The following is a 16,645-nucleotide window of genomic DNA, read 5'->3' as shown; positions in this document are numbered from 1 at the left end:
TAACACCTTTTAAATTCTAACATGTTTTAGTGTTCTTTACAAAAAAAAATGGGTGGAAAGGAGAATTAAAAAAAAAGAAATATAGGAGTAGATGCTGAACATGGTCAGAGAGTTGAGATGCTTGATCAAAAGCATTGGTTTTGAGAAGATTTTTTTAAAGGGACAGCGAGAGGTGCATGAGATAAAAACAGAAAATGCTGAAAATGTTCAGTGAGCCTGGCAGCATCTGTGGACAGGTAAACACGTTTCAACTCAGTGTCCTATCATTGGAAACATTAACTCTGTTTCTCTCTGCCTAGATGCTTCCACATCTGCCGAGTATTTCCAGTCAGCATCTGCAGTGTTTTATTTTGTGGAGACATTGGTAAAGTTTAGTAATGGAGCTCCAAAGAGTGGGACTTGGGTGGCTTTTTTCTCCATAGCTCAAATGAAGCAGCGTTGGTCACAGTAAATTTAAATTGCTGCTGCCCTTACTCTGGAATCCACCCTGTAATTTAAACTGTAGATTTGAAAATGGCAAAACAAAAGCAGACAATTAATCTGAAGTTGTCATTCACAACATAAACAGGGCATAAAGCAAAACTGTTGGTGGTATCGTAGCATTCTGGTCTTTCATACATGCAATTGGTGTGATTCTACATATTGATTTAGTTTATTTTAGAAAATTTATTAATTGTTCTGATTTTATTTATTCTTTTCTCCATAGTACAATGATAATGATGATCACTGCACTAATAAAAATGAACTGACCCAAGGTGATAAACTTAGGGTATTAAAGAGTAGAAGACCAGCAAGAGCTGTGACCACTGGATCAATGAAGTGAGTATCTTTTAGGAACAGTAGTGCTGTCAAAAATAAACATTTGTATCTGATGACTTGTGGCCAGAAGTCCTGTGGAAAAGTTTGAGTTTTTATTTTGGATGAATGGTTGTCCTTTTATCCAGATAAAGGATGTTGTTTCTGGAGAGTGGAACGCAATGCTATTTCAGATACTCAGAGCTTACCTCATGTACTCCTGGGACAAGAATAACACAGTTAGCTGGAGAGCAAACATTCCTTTGCTGAGCCCAGTAATGCGCTTTAACATTAATCTCAGGAACATCTCTATTGTATTATCGATCACTCCATATCCCACAACGGTCATCCATGTAGTCTTTCAAATGATTGCCAGGTTGGCTGAGTATTTTTGTGCTGGGATCCCAAAGTTGTTGAGAACTAGGTTGTATCTTGCCCAAAATAATTCTTGTGGCCCTTAAAACAAACACAGGAGGAATTTTCCATCTTATCAGTCTGGGCTGACTGAATCTAGTCTGAAGTGGGAGAACTGTGTGCCAATCTACTGCAACACCCAACAGCTAGGCTTTTGATTATTGCTGTGAAATCTATTTTGTATTTTTGGCTGTATCCTCTTTAAAGCCATCTAAACTGAATGTTACCCTCTTATTTGAAAGAAACGTTATGACAATCTTAGTGTATTTTGTGCTTGGATGGAATAAAGAAGGACACAGCTTAAAATACAATGAAATTAATCTTTGGTGTAAAAACCATAAACCTAGAGATTGGGTCTTGCCATTGGGCCTCACACCTCTGGGACTGATGTGATAAAGAAGCTAGATTGAAAATATGTATGTAAAAAGAAAAAATATGTATTCCCATTTTAATATTAATATGATGCATGAAACTGATGCTTCAGTGCTGGTGTGACTGCTGTTAATAGTAGTAAGGCAAAGTTTCCCGTAGATGGCGTAGTGTCTTGCCATGACATTGGTTAGGATAGCTAGCTGCACATGCTGTCGCTGAAACATGAACTTCTAATGTTCAATCAGAATTGCTAGAAAAGCATCCAGCATAGCTAGTCAGTTTTTTTTTAAAAGTATGGTAGTGTGTCTTCCCCACCCGCCATCTTTTCTGTGCCCCCTCCTCCTCCACCTGACGGGAATAACATCGTAGGGTGCAGAAGAATCGATGCTGGCAGCAATCATTTCTAAGTATCGATGTGTTCATGAGTTATGTAAACTATAAATATTGACAGATTAATAAATGATTCTATCCTCAGTTGGAATTACTACATAGTGATTCGGAGCAGGAGCCCTGACTTTCAATTTTCCCTCTTCATTTTTTCATGTCTTCCCCTCACATGACATTGAAGCTAGTTATAACAACCTACTGCCAACAACTAAATCAGTATTATAGCATAGAAACAGGCTGTGCAGCCCATCAAGTCTCTCTTTCTCCATTAGACATCAAGTATAGTCCCACCCTTCTGCTCACTCACCAGATAGAAGTCAATCTCTTTTTTTTCAAGCACCTATTTAATTCCCCTGCTTCAACAATATTCTAACTACTCTCTGTAAAGATTTTTTTCCCTCTGACCTTTTATTTAATTCTTTTTGTGGCCTTTTGTTGCTGTTTCAGAAACAGATTGTTTCCACTGATTGGCACTTTAATCATATGACTCCTAATGAAGGAGTTAGCACAGATTTAAGGGCAAATCATGTTTGACCAATTTGCTTGAGATTTTTGACAGAGTAATTGAGAGGGTTGATAAGGGCAGTGTAGCTGATGTTGTGCATTTGGCCTTTCGAAGACATTTGATAAAGTACTGCACACTAAGCTTGTTTACAAAATTGAAGCACCTTTAAAAGGGGCAGATACAAAATTGGATAAGGGTTGGAAAACAGAGTTGTGGTAAGTGGCTGTTATTCAGACTGGGGTACAGTGGTATTCCCCAAAGTTCAGTACCAGGAACACTCCTGTTTTTGATGTACATTAATGGGATAAGGACTTGGGATAAGGCGTCGCACAATTTTGAAATTTGCAGATGACACAAAACTTGGAAGTGTGCTAAACGGTGAGGAAGATAACAAAAGCCTTCAAGAGGACAAAGACACACTGGTGGAATGGTTGAACACATAGCAGATGAAATCCATTGCAGAAAAGTGTGAGGTGATGCATTTTGATAGGAAGAATGAAGTGAAACAGTATAAGCTAAATGGTATAATTTTACAGGGGGTTCAAGAGGAGGGAGCCACAGGGGCATTTGTGCACAAATATTTGAAGATGGTAGGACAGGTTAATAAGGCATTTAGGATCCTGGACTTTAGTATAAATAAAGGCATAAGAGTACAAAATTCAGGAAGCACTGAACCTATAAGGCACCACATTAGCCCCAGAGGAGGTCTTGTGGTGCAGTAGTAATGTCCCTAGCTCTGGGTTCAAGTCCCACTTCAGGACTTTATGGCCACAGAAGGTGCATTCATAATGTGACCAAACAGGTTTTATTGAAACATATAAGATCCTGAAGGGACCTGACAGGGTGGGTGTGGAAAGGATATTTCCTCTTGTGGGAGAATCTAGAACTAGGGGTCACTATTTACAAGTCCATTTAAGTCAGAGATGAGCAGAATTTTTTTCTCTCTGAGGGTTGAGTCTTTGGAACTCTTCCATAAAAGGCAGTGGAAGCAGTCTTTGAATATCTTCAAGGCAGAGCTAGATACAATCTTTTAAGCAAGGGAGTGAAAGGTTATCAGGGGTAGGTGAGGATGTGGAATTGAGGTTACAGTTAGATTAGCCATGATCATATTAAATGGTGGAGCAGGCTCAAGGGGCTGAATGGCCTACTCCTAATTCATATCCATTTTTTTCAATACAGATGATGACAGGCAGTCTCAGGCAGTGAGAATGGGAGAGTTTCCTGTTCAGCTATATTGCAGAAGGCAATGGCAAACCACTGCAGTACCTTGTCAAGCATAATCATGGACTAATTCACTGGAAGTCCTTTGTCACCAACGCCCCTCTTAGGGCATGGTACCTAAAGGAGCTGGAGTTTAGTCCCAGCTGGAGTATTGTGTCCATTTCTGAGTGCCACACTTTAAGAAGGATGTGAAGATTTTGAGGTAGATACCGAAGAGTTTTACTAGAATTGTTCAAGCAATGAGGGATTACAGTTAAGTGGATGGACTGGAGAAGCCAGGTTGTTGTTGTTAGAGTAGAGAAGGCTAACAGGAGATTTGATAGAGTTGTTTAACAGGGGTATGGGGAAGGAGTGGGACACACTGGACTGGTCTTCAAAAGAGCCAGCACAAACTCAACAGGTCAAATGGCCTCCCTCTGTGCTGTACCATTCTATAATAACCATCTATAAACTTGACCACTTCAGCCCTGGGGTGGTGGGTGCGAAAGCCCTTGTTTCTCAAATCTCTCTTCATAACTCTACATTCACTGGGTTACCAAAAGTGAGGCTTTATAGTGTAGAGTAATCAGCAGCTCAAACTGAGCAGCACGTTTATAATCTCAATGTAGGTTGCTTACACTGCATACAGTTGGCAGTCCACCATTTTATGATAATCCTTTTATTATATCCAGCCTACCTCTCCTTTCTCATTGTAGTCCTTTTTTCTGTTTTATCAATATTACTGTGTTCCTTTTGAACTTTCCTTAAGTTCCACCTAAGCTCTTGTTCTACATGTTGTTCTTCATTATTGTTATGATGAAAATCAAGACTTTCAGTCCAGGGATCACACTTGAAATTATCTTGATCACCATGGCTCAGTATTCTGCCACATGATGTATAGAACAATTTGGTGGAAGGATAATAAAAAGAGATGAGTTTTCAAACCAACATTATCAACCTGATCATTTCCTGATAATTCCAGGACCAGCATTTCAAATGGTGTTCTTGGTGCTGAAAGTATTCCATAATGAATTCACCCCAACAACATAGCACTATTTTTTATTGAGCAGTGCACCTGAGCACTATCCAGTGACTGTGCTGAAAAATATACATGTAAATCCCGAGTGGGGATAGAATTAGGATGAGGCTTTATGCTTGAATAGCCTTCTGAAACTTGCTGTTTAGGTTCTCAGTCAAAGACTGTCACATGAACATATTACTGGAAGATAACTGCAGCTAATGTTACCTTACCCCAGCATGAATTAATATGTTTAAGAAAATGTGTGGGAGAGAAACACACACCATTTTCAAGTTAGGGGTATATGGTTTTTTTTGTGTTCGTTATGCATTATTTTTGAACTTGTAGGTCAGTTACTAAAGGCTTGCTCATCTTTGAAGGCAATAAGTTATTTAATTGCCTGGAATTCTTGAGTTCCATTGAATGAACCAGATTTCTAAGCACACTGAAATTTTGTTTTATGTGCAGAATTTTACAAGTAAGAAAGAGAATTTATTATTCACAAGCTAATTCAAATTACATTTGCTGAGGTGGGGGGGGGGCAGGAGAGAGAACATTTTAAAATTAATTTGTAAAAACACTTGGGCATTAGATTAAATTGTATGAAGGCTATTGATGCAGTTTATGAGCAAATGGTATGGGTAGTATTACAGCAGCAACTTGCAATTATCTAGCATCTGTAAGGTAGTAAAATATCCCAAGGCATTTCACAGGAGCATTTGGACTGAAGAAATAGATTCTGAGGAATAACCTAGAGGATGTGGTGACAGATAGAGATGCAGTGAAAGGATTCTATGGCTTAAGGCAGCATAGTTTTGGATGAGTTTGAGTTTACAAAGGGTGCAAGGTGGGAGTCCAGAAGAGCATTGGAATAGTCAAGTCTGGAGGTAACATGAATAGGTGAGGGTGGCAGTCATAGACAAGCAGAGGAAGGGGTGGAGAATGCAGTGGTATGGAGGTGCAAATAAGCAGGTTCAGCGATGGAGAGGTTATGGGGTCAGATTCTTAGCTCAGGGTCAAATAAAATGCTAGGATTTGCGAATGGCCTGGTTCAGTCTCAGACAGTGGCCAAGGAGAGGCACGCCATTGGTGGCTGGACAATTAGTTTGTGGCAGGGACCAAGGGACAATGGCTTTGGTCCTCCCAATATTTAATTGGAGGAACTTTCTGCTCATCCAATTGGGCAAATAGTGTGACAGATTGGAAGCAGTGGAGGAGTCAGCAGAGATGGTAGTGAGAGAACAGGGTATTGTCAGCTTCCATATGTACACTGACATGATATTGCTGATGGGATCATGTGGATAATAGCAGTGGGCCAAGAAAAGATGGGGGAGTTCAGAAATATCAATAGGGGAACAGAAGCCATTGTACATGATTCTCTGCCTATACCTGGATAGATAAGAGTAGAACTAGGCAAGGGTAGTCCCACCCAGCTGGACAACAGAGGAGAGAGGTGTGTAGGATGATAAAACATAAATCTTGTATGGACCAGGAAACATTAAGCTTAAAAAATCATAATAAAAAAAGCTAGGAAGAATCCTTTTGTTCAAAGGATAATAGGCTTCTCGAATAGGTTAGCAGGGACAACTATTGAAGTGGACAGTTTAAATTAGGTAATTGAGTACATTTGCAGAGGAGATTAAGGAATGTCAGGAGAAAGTGGGTAAGTGAAGTTGATTTTTCTGGAAGGGTAGACTTGTTGCACCTAAAGGTATCATAACCCTATTCTTAAATGTTCTTGAGCTCCTTAAATTATATGAATAGGAGATGCATTGCTTGCATATTTTCACATTATTTTTATTTCAAAAGTATCCTGTTCAGTGTACTTTAGCTATAGTTTTTTTTTGTGGTGGTGCAATCATTTGGCTTTCAAGTGCTTTCCAATTTTTCCAAGTTCCAGCTTTGCAAAATGCTCTTTAGTGGTTCTAACCCATGGTGAAGTTGTTATCTTTAAGGCAACCAGTAGACCATTGAAAGCCAGGACTGGTGCTGTGACCAGTAAGACTCTTGTCGACCAACAATGACTGTTGTTGTGAAACTTGGAGTGAAATCGGAAGATTTAATTGTGCTGCCCATTTTCATCCCAGCTTGAGTTTATTTTCTGCCTGTTTCTGTCTGGTCATGTAAATTCTAAAAATTCTATTCTCCCTTTCCCTGGCTCTTTCCCCCTCACTGACCATACCTTTGCTGCTTTCTGGCACCATACTTTCTCAGTCAACTTGACAACAGCACTTCTTCACAAATAATGCTAGTTATGTAATTCTTCAACAGAAGATTGGTTTCTTATTAAATTATTTCTACCCAAGAAGGAATACTCTGCTGTCATATAGTAAAGACCATCTACATAGTGTCAGTATGAGGGTGGGAGTGTCTAAATAGTGAATATGGCTAAAATGTCACACTGTATTTGGTTTGGGAGTCCAGGCTTTTAGCTGCCGCTTTATTGGGAGTCCAGGCTTTTAGCTGCTGCTTTATTAGATGTGTGTGGAAGTATTACCAAAAAGAACAATGTTGTCAGTGCTAAGGAACTGAATGTGTTTCACTCCTGGGGCAGTTATATTGGTATCAATAATACTGATTATACACCTGTATAATCATTACATTGTTAACATCAGCACCTTTGGACAATTGTTCTGTCGAAGGGTCATGAGGACTCGAAACGTCAAGTCTTTTCTTCTCCGCTGATGCTGCCAGACCTGCTGAGTTTTTCCAGGTAATTCTGTTTTTGTTATGTGAGAACATCACCACTTTATTCTAAATTCCTCTCCAAGTCACACATCATCCTGCCTTGGATACCTATGCTGTTCATTCATTGCCACTGGGTCAAAATCCTGGAACTCCCTACTTAAGAGCACTGTGGGAGTATCTTCACCATACGGACTGCAGCGATTCAAGAAAGAGGCTGAAGAATAATTGGGGCCGGGTAATAAAGGCTGGTCTTGACAGCAACACCCACACCCTGAATTAAAGAGAAGGACGTGGCAGTGAATAATCTATAGTTAAGATCAGTTTAACCTGCAATAGAAAGCAAAAACTCACAATTTAATCAGGCAGCCAAAAAAAGCAACCAAGGGTAATTCTGAAATCTCCATCATTTATTATGATGCACAATAGTGTTCTCTATGCTGACAATTTTTTCAGGCTATAGACTAGTTTCTAGCCTGGATAAACAAAAATAGGTATTTAAAAAAAATTTAGTTCTTCCTACCCATCACTCTCCATAGTTTTTCTGCAGATAAGTACTTGGTCCACACACAATTTCCTTTAGCGATGGAGGATGGGGATAACCGAGTAATGGACTTCTTGACCTCTAGACAACACCAGGTGACTTGTGACATATTGTAATGGGAGGAGAGAAAGGGCTTCCTTCACTGGAAAGCCAAAAACCATGTTCATAGAGCAGTGTAATGCCTGTAGGATCCCAGACTACTACTCTGGGTGATAAGTATTTTATTCTGTCACTACCTTTTTGCACTTTGAGAAGCATTTAGGATTATGTATCCTGTATCTCACAGTGGCAGTCTTTGTAAGATAGTAGAGTTGACCACCACAGTGCAAACTATATTAAGTATCGCTGCCTTTGCTGAGAAGGCACAGGATTTGCTTGCATCTCACTCAGCCAGCTGTGCTTTTCATTTCTGCTTGCCTCTTCCAATTCCCTTCCAAACAGTCAGCCTCCAGAAATCATGGCCATCAGTGACTGTCTCCCAGTTGTTAGTGTCAATGTCTACCAATTTCACTTCTCACTTGGAGGTGAGCTTGTAATGGAGATAGGGACACTAGGAGGTTGTACCCAGTGGCCAGGTCACTGTAGAGAAGGTATTTACGTATATGGCCATCATCCATGCGATGAATGTGGTCGACCCAGCGCAGAAGTTGTTGGTTTAGCAATGAGTATATGCTGATGGAATTAACATGTTCCAGGACCTCTGAGTTGGTGATCTTGTCCAAGGATGCATCTGAGACAGTGAAGGTGGAACTGTACAGCCTATTCTCCTATCTAGCATATTTTGTTCAAGCCTCACCATTGTAGAGGAGGGCACTGAGGACACAGGCTTGATAGGAATAAATAAATTTTGCTAAAGTTGTACAGGGCTTTGGTGAGACCACATCTGGAATATTCTTTGCTATTCTATCCTATATTTGATCTCCATATTTAAGGCAGGATATACTTGCATTGGAGGCGAAGGTTCACTAGATAGGACAACCCTCTCATTGCAGTGACTAATGATGAAAGGCTAAGTAAATTGGGCTTATATTATCTGGAGGTTAAAGGAATGAGGTGCGAACATATCCTGAGAGAGTTGTTTTTGTTGGTCGGGGAATCTAAAACACGGGAGCTCAGGATGAGGGGATGATCATTTAGGGTCAAGATGAGGAGAAATTGTTTCACTCAAAGGGGTTGTGAATCTTTGGAATTCTCTAGCCCAGAGGGTTGTGGATGTCCCATTGTTGAATACATTTAAGGTTGGGATGGATAGATTTTTGGAGTCTCAGGGAATCGAGGTATATGGAGAGTGGCTGGGAAAGTGGAGTTGAAGCCTGAGATCAGCTATGATCATATTGAATGGTAGAGCAAATTTAATGGGCAGTTTGGTCTGCTCCTCGTATTTTTTGTGACTCACAATTTGATGTTATCAGACAGTTTGCTGTTGTTCCACACACTCTTACTCACTTTGGACATACATTGCAAAAGCTGCAGCTGTTATGTGTTGAGCCTAGATATGTGGAGCCTATATATGTGAAGCTATCAACAACCTCTAGCTTCACATTGCCAACTATCTGCATTGACAATGTTCTGGGCCAAAGCATTTGTCTTGCTGATGATCAAACCAAACTCTTTACAGGTGTGAGTGTCTTTCCATTTGCTGCTTAAGGTGTTCCTTAGTGTGGAATGTTAGTGCAGAATCGTCTAAGTAGAGCAATTCTCTGATCAGAACTTGGCACAACTTTGTCTTGGGTCTCAAGTGAGCAACAGTGAACAACTTTGTCGGTTCTGGTATGAAATAGACACCCTCTGTAGATGAAATAAAAACAGAAAAGGCAGAAAGGACAGGAAGTTAGGAAAAGTGGAGGGTTGACTCTGTTAGTTAATGAAGGTATTAGCACATTAGAAAAGGAAGACCAAAGTTCAGGAAACCAGGATGTGGAAGCAGTTTGGGTTGAGATGAGGAATGATAAAGGCAAGAAGTCACTTGTGGGAGTGGCGTACAGGCTCCCTAATTGTAACTACACAGTAGGACAGAATATAAAAGAAGAGATAATGGGAGCTTGCCAGAAAGGTGTGGCAATAGTTAAAGGGGGTTTTAATCTACATAACAGACTGTAAAATTGAGATGGGCAAAGGTAGCGTAGATGAGGAGTTCACAGAATGTTTTCAGAATAGTTTCTTAAAACAGCACATTCTGGAGCATGCTATACTAGACCTAATATTTAGCAACGAGATAGGATTAATTGATAAGCTACTAGTGAAAGCATTCCTAGGTAGCAGCAATCAGAATATGATTGAATTTTACATTCATTTTGAGGGAGAAACAAGCGGATCCAAGACTAGTATTTTAAACTTAAATAAGGGCAATTATGAGAGCATGAAAGCTAAAGTGAACTGGCAAATGAGGTTAAGGGATATGTCAATAGATGTTCAGTGGCAGACATTTCAAAGGATATTTCAGAATACACAGAATATATACATTCCAATGAGAGAAAAATTCCAAGGGGAGGGCTCACCATTCATGGTTAAGTAAAAAAGTTAAAGACAGTATCAAATTTGAAGAAAAAGCATTTAATTACGCAAAGATGGGTGGCAGGTTAGAAGATTGAAAAGAATATAAAGAACAGCAAAGAATGACGGAGGGAAAATTAGAGTATGAGAGAATGCTAGCTAGTAATGTAAAGACGGATAGTAAAAGTTTCTATAGAAATTTATATAAGAAAAGAGTTAACAAAGTGAACGTTGGTCCTATTGCAAGTGCGAGTGGGGAATTGATAATGGTAGATAGGGAGATGATGGATGAATTAAACAGGTGTTTTGCTTCGGTCCTTACTATAGAGGATACAAGTAACATCCCAGAAATAGCTGTAAATCAGGAAACGGAAGAGAGGGAGGAAAATTACAATCACCAGGGAAGTGGTATTGAGCAAATTGTTGGGGCTGCGAGCTGACAAATCTCCAGGTCCAGGTGGACTTCACCCTAAGGTCTTGAAAGAAGTGGCTAGTGAGATAGTTGTTGCACTGGTTTTAATTTTCCAGAATTCCCTAGATTCGGGGAAAGTCCCATTAGATTGGAAAAGGGGAGGGGGACAGAAGGTAGGAAACTATTGGCCAGTTAGCCTAACATCTGTCATAGGGAAAATGTTAGAAGCTATTATTAAAGATGTTCTAGCAGGGCACTTAGAGTCAACATGGTTTTGTAAAAGGGAAATCATGTTTAGCCAATTTATTGGAGTTCTATGAGGGAGTGACATGTGCTGTGGATAAAGGGGAGCCTGTAGACATGCTATTCCTCGTATTTCTTGAAGGCATTTGATAAGGTGCCATATCAAAGGTTATTGTGGGAAATAAAGGCTCATGGTGTAGAGGCATGGATAGAAGATTGGCTAACCAACAGGAAGCAGAGAGTTGGCATAAATGGGTCTTTTTCTGGTTTGCAAGATGTGACAAGTGGTGTGCCACAGGGATCAGTGCTGGGGCCTCAAGTTTTTACAAGGGACCGAAGGAGTGGTTGCTAAATTTGCTGACGACACAAAGATATGTAGGAAAGTAAATTCGAAGAGGACGTAGGGAGGCTACAAAGTGACATAGATAGGTTGTGAGTGGGCAAAGTTCTGGCAAATGGAGTATAATGTGGGCAAATGTGAAATCGTTCATTTTGGCAGGAAGAATAAAAAGAAGCTTAATATCTAAATGGTGAGAGATTGAGGAGTTCTGAGATGGGTGTCCTAGTGCATGAATCACAAAAGGTTAGTATGCAGGTAAAGCAGGTAATTAAGAAAGCTAATAGAATGTTATCATTTATTGTGAGCAGAATTCATTACAAAAATAGGAAGGTTATGCTTCAGTTGTACAAAGCATTGGTGAGAGCACATCTGGAGTATTGTGCACAGTACTGGTCTCCTTATTTAAAGAAAGATGGAAATGCTTTAAAAGCAGTTTAGAGAAGGTTTACTAGACTAATACCAGGAATGGGTGGGTTGTCTTATGAGGAAAGGCTGGACAGGTTAGGCTGGTAGCCACTGGAATTTAGAAGAGTAAGAGACAACTTAATTGAAACCTTTAAGATCCTGAGGGCTCTTGACAGGGTGGATGTTTCCTCTTACGGGAGAATCTAGAATTAGGGGTCATTGTTTAAAAGTAAGGGGTTGCTTATTTAAGACAGATGAGAATTTTTTTCTGAGGGTTGAGAGTCCTTGGAACTCTTTACCTCAAAAGGCAATGGAAGCAAAGCCTTTGAATATTTTTAAGGCAGAGCTAGCTATGTTCTTGATTAACAAGGGAGTGAAAGGTTATTGGGGTTAGGCAGGAATATGGAGTTCAGGTTACATTCAGATCAGCCATTATCTTATTGAATGACAGAGCAGGCTCAAAGGGCCGAGTGGTCTACTCTTGCTCTTGATTCATACTTTTGTGTGAAAATCTCAGCAGGTCTGACAGCGCCTGTGGAGAGAGAAACAGTTAATGTTTCAAGTCTGTATGACTTCTTCAGAGCTCAAGAGAAGTAGAAAAGTGATGGATTTTTCATTGTTTAAGTGGGGGTAGAGCAGGTGGAGCAAAATGGAAGATCAGGAATAGGTGGGAGTTTCGGAGCAATTGACAAAGATGTCATGGATACAAGACAAAGGGAGTATTAATGGCAGTGTTAAAGACAAAATAAGTGCTGAGAGTGACATTAAAGTAAGATAGCAAAAAGCGTTAATAGCAGAACAAGGGGTCAGAGCTTTGTGAAAGCACAAAATAGAAAAAAGTGACAGATGGCCCTATGGAGTGGGGGGGGGAGGGATTGGTGAAAAAGGATAAAAATAAATAAAGATGGAGAACAAAAATAAATAAATAAATAAATCCACATTTTTTAAAAATAGGATTAAAGAAAGGGTGAAGATGGAGGAGAGAGTTCACAGTCTGAAGTTGTTGAATTCAATGTTAAGTCCAGAAGGCTGTAAAGTGCCTAATCGGAAGATGAGGTGCTATTCCTCCAGTTTGCGTTGGGCTTCACTGGAACATTGCAGCAGGCCAAGGACGGACACATGGGCATGAGAGCAGGATGATGTGTTGAAATGGCAAGCGACAGGAAGGTCTGGGTCATGCTTGCGGACTGAGCGAAGCTGTTCCGCAAAGTGGTCATCCAGTTTGCGTTTAGTCTCTCCAATGTAGAGGAGGCCGCATTGGGAGCAGCGAATACAGTAGATCAAATCGAAGGAGGTGCAGGTGAAGCGCTGCTTCACCTGAAAGGAGTTTTTTTTTATTCATTCACAGGATGTGGGATTCACTGGCTAAGCCAGTATTTACTGCCCATCCCTAGTTGCCCTTGAGAAGGTGGTGGTGAGCTGCTGCCTTGAACTGCTGCAGTCCATATGGTGCAGGTACACCCACAGTGCTGTAAGGAAAGGAGTTTGGCGATTTTGACCCAGCGACAGAAGGAACAGCAATATATTTCCAAGTTAGGATGGTGCGTGTTGGAGGGGAAATTCCAGGTAGTGGTGTTCCCATCAATCTGCTGCCCTTGTCCTTCTATATGGTTGTGGTCATGGGTTTGGAAGGTGCTGTCAAAGGAACCTTGGTGAATCCCTGCAGTGCATCTTGTAGACGGTACAGACTGCTGCTACTGTGCATCAGTGGTGGAGGGAGTGAATGTTTGCCAATCAAGTGGGCTGCTTTGTCCTGAGTGTTGTGGGAGCTGTACTCATCCAGGCAAGTGGGGAGTATTCCAGCACACTCCTGACTTGTGCCTTGTAGATGGTGGACAGATTTTGGGGAGTCAGGAGGTGGGTTACTAGTTGCACGATTCCTAGCCTCTGACCTGCTCTTTAGCCACAGTACTTATATGGCTATTCCAATTCAGTTTCTGGTCAATGGTAACCCCCAGGATGTTGATAGTAGGGGACTCAGTGATGGTAATGCCATTGAATGTCAAGGGGCGATGGTTGCATCCTCTCTTGTTGAAGATGGTCATTGCCTGGCACTTGTGGCATAAATATTACTTGCCACTTGTCAGCCCAAGCCTGGATATCGTCCAGATCTTGCTGCATTTGGACATAGACTGCTTCAGTATCTGAGGAGTCACGAATGATACTGAACATTGCAAAATCATCAGCGAACATCCCTATTTCTGACCTTATAATGGAAGGAACGTCATTGATGAAGCAGCTGAAGATGGTTAGGCCCAGGACACTACCCTGAGGAACTCCTGCAGTGATGTCCTAGAGCCAAGATGACTGACCTCCAACAACCACAACCGCCTCCCTTTGTGCTAGGTACGACTCCAACCAGTGGAAAGTTTTCCCCATGATTCCTATCGACTCCAGTTTTGCCAGAGCTCCTTGATGCCACACTCAACCAAGGGCAGTCACTCTCACCTCACCTTGAGAGTTTGAGCTCTTTTGTCCATGTTTGAACTCATTTGTAATGATGTCAGGAGCTGAGTGGCCTTGGCAGAACCCAAACTGGGTGTCAGTGAGCTGGTTATTGCTAAGCAAGTGCTGCTTGATAGCACTGTTGATGACCTCTTCCATTACTTTACTGATGATGGAGAGTTGACTGATGGGGTGGTAATTGGCTGGGTTGGATTTGTCCTGCTTTTTGTGCACAGGGCATACCTGGGATATTTTCCACATAGCCAGGTAGATGCCAGTGTTGTAGAGGCCTTGGACGGTGAGGAGGGAGGAGGTAACTCTTTCTGAGTTAAAACAATCAAACTAAATTAACAAAATTAGGATAAATCAGGCACAGCCCCTAATTCAGGTCAGCTGTAAAACCAAGAACAAAGTTTAAAGAAACCTTACAAACTTTAAACCAAAATATGATAAAAAGGGGTCAATAAAGCACCCCAGTCCCCGCGGTGCCCACCGAGCACGGAAGGCCTCGAGAGTGCCGGCAGACACCGCGTGCTCCCTCTCCAGGGACATCCGGCCGCGAACATAGCTGCGGAAGAGGGACAAACAATCGGGCGGGACTCCCCCGTCGATCGCCCGCTGCCTGGACCTGTTAATGGCCAACTTGGCCAGACCCAGGAGCAGGTTCACGAGGAGGTCCTCCTCCTTCCCGACCCCCTTCTGCACCGGGTGGACTTGTTGGAAGGGGATGAGGAGTTGGGGGTGATTGTTAAAACCAATTACTAGTTAAACCAGGTGAAGGGCATTAATTATCTCAACTGAATAGAATAAAAAGGTACAGCTGGAACACTTTGTGTGAAAGCTACTAGGAAGTTAGTAGCGCTGAGGAGTTGTCTTGGAAATAAACCAGCTTTAACCAAGAGACCAGCCTGGATTAATTCTTCCTCTTATTATGAGTAACATGGTAGCAGATGATGAATGTTAAGCTTTGCTGATTGATTGCTGTATATGAAGCTTTCTGTAGAAGCGTACTGTTGCTAACAATTTAAGTTATGGAATGGCGGAAGGATGGTGCAAAATCGCAAGCTTTGACTATCCACCAATTTTTTCTGACGCTGAACCTTATCAGCAATGGAAGGCTGAAGGTGAAATGTGGACCCAGGTTACTGCTATACCCTGGAAGAAGCAAGGTATGGCTTTGGCGTTATCATTACCAGCCAAAAGTAAGGTAAGGAATAAAGTATTTTCAGAGTGGAAAGTGGATGATTTGGACCATGAAGAGGGATTAAACCGTCTGATACAATTTTTGGGTAAGTTCTACAAAAAGGATGAGTTATTGGAAACATTTAAAGCTTGGACGATCTTTGATAGGTTTAGGAAATCAGATGATCAGTCCATGGAAAAATATATCATGGATTTTGATACACGGTACTGGCGACTACAGTGATTTGAACGTGAAATTCCAGAATCAGTATTGGCATTTAAATTACTGGACTGTGCTCGCATTTCCCATGTTGATAGTCTTTTCATACTAACGGGTTCAGTTCCGGGGGAAAGAATCTCTCTTAGATCAAATGGTTGCTGCCCTAAAATAATTTCTGGGGAAACAAGTCATTCCCTACCTTTTTTTTTAGCAAATACAAACAACTACACTGTAAAACAAAGGATAGAGGATTCAACAGTGGCTGAATTTAGTGGTCGACCAAATATTAGATGAAGATTCCAATACAAAGATGGGATTAATGGCAAGAGGTCTGAAAATGGTCGTGACCCTAGCCAGTTTGAGAGTCAGGACAAAAAGCGTGTCTGGGACCTTAGGCATTTAAACCCAAAAAATGCACGGGCAATGGTTAATCGGTGTTTTTGGTGTGATTCCCAGTACCATTGCGCAATGAACTGCCAATCGAAGGAATCGTGTTTTTGAAGTGACCCATGAGACTGATTCATCTGAAACTGAAAATGATGATGGTGACTGCCATGATGGAATTGTATTGATCACTGATAGTTTAAATCAATTGACGAGTATCTTGATGCTAGATTGTCCAGAACTGCACAGTTGAAGGAGTGGTTGTACTTCTACGGTGTGCGGCATGGACTGGCTTGACTGCTATCTGGAGTCTCTCGATGAGGCAGACCGGCGGAAGTTCAAGGAGTATGAAAGCTCTACATGCTTCAGGTTCGGGGATGACTAAATATTAACAACCTCCACATGAGTGGTCCTTCCTTGTAAGATAGCAAGGATCAACCTGTTTATCAGTCCTGATGTAGTTTCTAGTGAGATACCGCTATTGAGTCGATCTGTGACGCAGAAGGCTCAGATGACGCTAGGTATGAAAAATGATAGAGCAGTCATGTTTGGGAAATACGTGGATCTCCATTTACTCGGTCAGGCCATTACAGCTTGCCAC

General features: G+C 41.3%; 1 protein-coding gene across 5 annotated transcripts in view; it reads left to right on the top strand.

Moving 5' to 3' along the window:
- LOC121277288 (dual specificity protein phosphatase CDC14A-like) overlaps window positions 1-16,645 on the top strand; it is a 237,217-nt gene that overhangs the window by 129,527 nt on the left and 91,045 nt on the right. For all 5 annotated transcript variants that reach the window (XR_005942850.1, XM_041186563.1, XM_041186566.1 and 2 more), the window contains exon 12: window positions 707-819. Coding sequence is in view for 4 of the 5 variants with exons in the window: in XM_041186563.1 (XP_041042497.1) it covers window positions 707-819 (113 nt within the window). In the remaining variant the exon portion in view is untranslated. The remainder of the gene's footprint in view (window positions 1-706; window positions 820-16,645) is intronic.

The sequence above is a fragment of the Carcharodon carcharias genome, chromosome 4, assembly GCF_017639515.1.
Source record: "Carcharodon carcharias isolate sCarCar2 chromosome 4, sCarCar2.pri, whole genome shotgun sequence".
NCBI classification, from domain to species: domain Eukaryota; kingdom Metazoa; phylum Chordata; class Chondrichthyes; order Lamniformes; family Lamnidae; genus Carcharodon; species Carcharodon carcharias.
The sequence above is the reverse complement of the archived record's forward strand: the minus strand, read 5'-3'. Positions and strand labels throughout refer to the sequence as shown.